Raw genomic sequence first — 5,062 nt, forward strand, 5'->3', positions numbered from 1 at the left:
AGAAGGAGATAATATCTAAATATCTTTAATTGCGAATCAAGTGATGAAATTTTGTTGAACTAATCATTTTCTTTCTTCAAGAATATTTCCTATTCTCTCATTGCATTTTCTCTTTGTGGACTTGGTAATTCTTGTCTCATTAGAATTGGAAATACTTAATGAAAAATTCAACTACTCTATCTCTATAAATAGATGAGCTTTCCATGGTTACATATCTATCTCCACCTTCAAGCAATTTTTTGTTTTCGAGTGATAAAAATGGGCACTCACTTTATCCGTGTAACCATAGCCATCATGGCCTTGGCTTCCACACTTGTCTCTGCTTCAGACCCCAGTCCTTTACAAGACTTTTGTGTTGCTATTAATAAGTCTGCTGGTATATTTTATGCTCAACTCTATCTCCCAACTTTGTGCCTTCCAATGTTTGAAGTCGAAGATTTTGAAATATGATTTTCATGAAAATTTTATTTAAAGCAATTGTATTTTGATGATAATTAAAACCTCAGTTTTTTCATTGGAAGTATATATAGTCCATGTAAGTTTTTCATTTTGAAGTCATATATTTATTGATTAATTGTACTTTTCGCAACATAAATATGGGTTTTTGTCATTTTGAAAATCAATATTTTAGTATTTAAAGTATTAAATATGTATTAAATTAGTCTCCCTCACTGTCATTGTCAATATTCATCATCAAAATAAACATTATTTTATAAACAAAAAATACTCATCAACTTAAAAAAAAAAAAGGTTAATTACCCTTTTGGTCCGCATGACATGTTTCTTTTTGGTCTCTAATATTTTAATTGTTTTAATTTTTAAAGGACCAATTTTTAATTTCTTAGATGTCATTATTGTAACATTATTAAAAATTGATTAGTTTATATAACTTTTTCTTTCTTTCACCCAATCTTACAGAAGCACAACTCCATTTCATTTGCATGCAGTGTTCGTGAATGGCAAAGTCTGTAAGGACCCAAAGCTTGACACACCCGATGACTTCTTCTTTTCCAGCCTCCTTACACCTCAAAACACATCGAACCCAGTTGGGTCAAAGGTCACTCCCGTAAATGTTATGCAAATACTTGGCCTCAATACTCTTGGCATTTCCTTAGCCCGCATCGACTTTGCACCTTATGGCCTCAATCCACCCCATACACACCCTCGTGCAACTGAAGTCATCGTGGTCTTGGAAGGTACTCTCTACGTTGGTTTCATGACCTCCAACACTGACAACCGTCTCTTCACAAAGATCTTGTACCTAGGAGATGTTTTTGTGTTCCCACAAGGTCTCATTCACTTTCAATTTAATAATGGAAAGACTAATGCAGTAGCTCTTGCTGCCCTAAGTTGCCAAAATCCCGGAACCATTATAGTTGCTAATGTAGTGTTCGGGTCAAATCCAAAATTTTTTGATGATGTTCTTACCAAGGCATTCCAAGTGGACAAGAAGGTGGTAGTCTATCTTCAAGCACAATTTTGGTGGCCCAACAACTAGAGAAATGAGCATTAGAGAACCCATTAATCTATTATTTGTTAATCTTTAAGCAAATATGATGCAATAAAGCATAAATAAGTGAGTTGGTTTATTGATGATTTCCTTACAATTGTTTTCGTATGATTATATAATAATGAAGTTTGTTGAATAGCTCTCTTCTCTCTCTCTCTCTCTGTCTCTCCCCGCCCTAATATAATGATGACACTCTCTTGATCTTTTTCTAGGCTCCCTATTGATAAAATGACGACACTCTTGGTCTTTTTATAGGCTCCCATATCAATAGCTAGGAGACGACAATGGACCATCAAACTTTTGGTTATTGAAATCTTCAAATTATTTTTGGCCCAGCATTGGCCAGAAGATGGCCTAACTTAACAGAACCCTAAAATATATGGGTTTGGCTTGGGTTGAAAGATAGGAGGGCTTGATGGGAGTTTTGACGACTGACTCAAAAAATCAACCCATAGGCCCATCCCAAAAACGCACATTGGACACATATAAACCAAATAATTGATTCATTATTTTACTTTATCTTCTTTTCTTTTTTTCTTTTTTAGGTGCATGAACATATGCATTTTTAGCAAATAGTAATATTGAAAGTAAAAAACTGAGTGCCTTGCACACCATTTATGAAAGTAGTAAATTTATGTGAATTTAAAGATGCATATATACAATTCAACAACGTTATCATAATATTTTTAATTTCGTGTTTCAATAAATAAAGATTTTTTCTTCTTTTTTCATGATTCAAGAGGTGATTATAATTGTTTTGATGTACTTCAAAATTTTGTTTAATAATTCTTTATTTTTTTAAAACTAATTTTGGAATTTAATGAAAAAAAAAATGAATTAAAGCTAAAATTTGGATCAAATTAGGCCCATATGAGCCAAGCTTACCGTGAGACCCATAAACCAATACTTTTAAGCACGTGAATAGGTTTTGTGTCATGACCCGAACCCCCCCTATGGGTTAAGGACATAACCGGCTAGTAATCCTGAGATTACCTACGGCCTCAAACCTTAACAGACATAACTCATCAGAGTAAAGGGGCCAAACGGAAGCAAAAATTTAAAACTTTGTCCATAGAGCCGTGCTTATATGCACTCAAAACAAACCATGCACATATACGTTAATAACCCACAACAAGTACATTATCACAAAATCCTTTATAGACAGGATCATCCAAACTGAGTCAACCCATATCAAAACTATATACAAATGTACACAAAGTCCTTGCCGACAATACAAAATATAATTACATAACAAAATGGCAAGGATGGGTCTCGTACGTGAGACACAAGGATGACTCTCCAGAACTCATGTTGTTCTTGGCAGACTTCACTGGGGCTGGGTTTGGACTTCCCTCGGCTCACCTACAAACACATGAATGAGCGTGAGCGATAGCCTAGTGAATAATATTGAATACATAAGTTACATAAGCAATATGAAGAACAACATGCTCCGAACGGCCTTGGGCCCAATGCATATTTCTGCTTAACATATATATACTTATACAAAATTCAGATCAAATGACTATAGTTCTAAACATACTAGCCTTTGGCCCAATCAGATTTCCATTCATGTCAAAACGGCCTTCGGCCCGTTCATTTATGTCAGAACGGCCTTCGGTCCATTCATTTACGTCAAAACGGCTTTCGGCCCATACATTCGTGTCAGAATGACTTTAGGTCCATTCATTTATGTCAAAATGGCCTTCGGCCCACTCATTCATGTCAAAACGACCTTCAATCCATTCATTTCTATCAAAACGACCTTCGGTCCATTCATTTCTATCAAAACGACCTTTGGTCCATTCATTTCCAACATGTCAAACTTTTGTCCACAATTCCAATTAGCAACTCATAAAGCTTATGAGGGAAATAAACAATTGGACATTGACAAGCTTTCAATTATCGATATTACTCACAGTGATCGGCATGTGGATTTGCCCTGGAGCTTGACCCTACACATTTCATGAACACAAAAGGGGTCACTAACAGTTCAATCCATTCTTTGATTCACATATTCCTCTTTAGGCTTTATTCTTATCTCATTAACTCATTTACAATGCTTAACATATGCCGAAGAGTGCTTACAAGTGAAAGAGAACGGAAAACGAAACACAGAACGAGCATACAAAATTTCAGAGAACAGGGTCCCCGCTCGAGCATCAACTTCCCCGCTCGAGCGGACCCTTAAGGCCTACAAAGGTACTGGTTGCATGAAAAATACGCTCGAGCGTGGAATAGAGCGCTCGAGCAGAAGGCCTGTCTACAAAAACTCCCCGCTCAAGCGTGATATATACCGCTCTAGAGGACATCCAACTCTGCAAAAAGTGCTGGGAGCATGATTTTTCCGCTTGAGCGGCTCTTCCCCCGCTCGAGCGGACATCAAAAATCTGAGTTTTCCAGATTGAGTTCTTGAGCTCCAATTCGAATTTCAACCAACAAAACATGCATGTTATGGCTCAAATCTCAAATATAGTTATGCTAACATGCCATAAACACCAAAACACATTACAATGGAGCCCAATTCACAATTAATTCACATGTATGCCCCAATCTCCCATCAACTCATTCTAATACAAACAAAATCATACATTCAAAGCTCATATCTTAATTATTCAAACATGCATGCTAATCTTGATTTCATTTCCATCCCAAACAATGCAAATGGTGTTCATTCTCATGGAATACAACAAAAGCATGCTTGCATGTAAGATTTAACACCTTTATTTCCATGTTCAACTCAATACATGCTAGATTATGCATTTCCACAACAATTATATACATGCATGCCTTCATTGACCTTCAATTGAACACAAGCAACTCAATTCCCTTACATTCAAGCTAATTCATGCTCTTGATCATCTATTAAACTTGAATTCACAAGATGATGACTATACATGCATGAATCACTCACCAAGGAGCTTTAATCTTCCCAATTTAGCAATACTTGAGCTTAATCTCCAAAAGGTCCAAGTCTTGAACCACAAATGCAATATTCTCTCATCTCTCTCTCTAATAGCCAGCTGTCTCTCCCTTTCTCAAGTTTTGATGAGCCAAAATGTGGTCATAGGAGAGAATGGGATGTGTAGTGCTCAAATACAACAAACCCCACTAGCCACAATTAAAAATATTAACAATTTGAGCACAACGCCATTAAATAAATCAATTTAGTCTGACCCGAATCAATTTTCAATTAAATTTCACCGTAGGCTCTAAAAATTACGCTAATCACAATGGCGTAATCAATTTCGGGTTCCGTGGCCGATAAGGCCCTCAATTTAATTTTCAAAGCAGATTATTCAAACAGGTATTCCTACGGTGAACAGATAGAATTCCAAAATCACATATATTTACATAATGGCACACAAAATCATATCAAAACATATAATCACATACGTATTAGGGACTAATTAACATAATACAGAACAGGGGTATCACAGTCTTCCCCCTTTTAGGAAGTTTGGTCCTCCAAACTTAAGTTACCTTCGTCAGGAAACAAATGTGGATAGCGTAGTCGCATTTCCTCCTCTTTTTCCCACGTGGCTTCTGTACCAT

General features: G+C 36.3%; 1 protein-coding gene across 1 annotated transcript; it reads left to right on the forward strand.

Moving 5' to 3' along the window:
* The first annotated feature begins 294 nt into the window (after positions 1-294).
* On the forward strand, positions 295-1,498 carry LOC114257546 (putative germin-like protein 2-1). Its single transcript, XM_028197309.2, has 2 exons — positions 295-376; positions 948-1,498. Exons 1-2 carry the CDS (start codon positions 295-297, stop codon positions 1,496-1,498), a joined length of 633 nt encoding a protein of 210 aa, XP_028053110.2.
* Positions 1,499-5,062: the final 3,564 nt, after the last annotated feature.

The sequence above is a fragment of the Camellia sinensis genome, chromosome 1, assembly GCF_055761805.1.
Source record: "Camellia sinensis isolate YWXY chromosome 1, ASM5576180v1, whole genome shotgun sequence".
NCBI classification, from domain to species: Eukaryota; Viridiplantae; Streptophyta; class Magnoliopsida; order Ericales; family Theaceae; genus Camellia; species Camellia sinensis.

What these genes read in the sequence shown, in the direction of transcription:
- LOC114257546 (XM_028197309.2), top strand. Translation starts at nt 295, where the DNA reads ATGGCCTTGGCTTCCACACTTGTCTCTGCTTCAGACCCCAGTCCTTTA. An exon ending in TGCTATTAATAAGTCTGCTG is followed by an intron (nt 377 to 947) that starts GTATATTTTATG and finishes ATTTGCATGCAG; the next exon opens with TGTTCGTGAATGGCAAAGTC.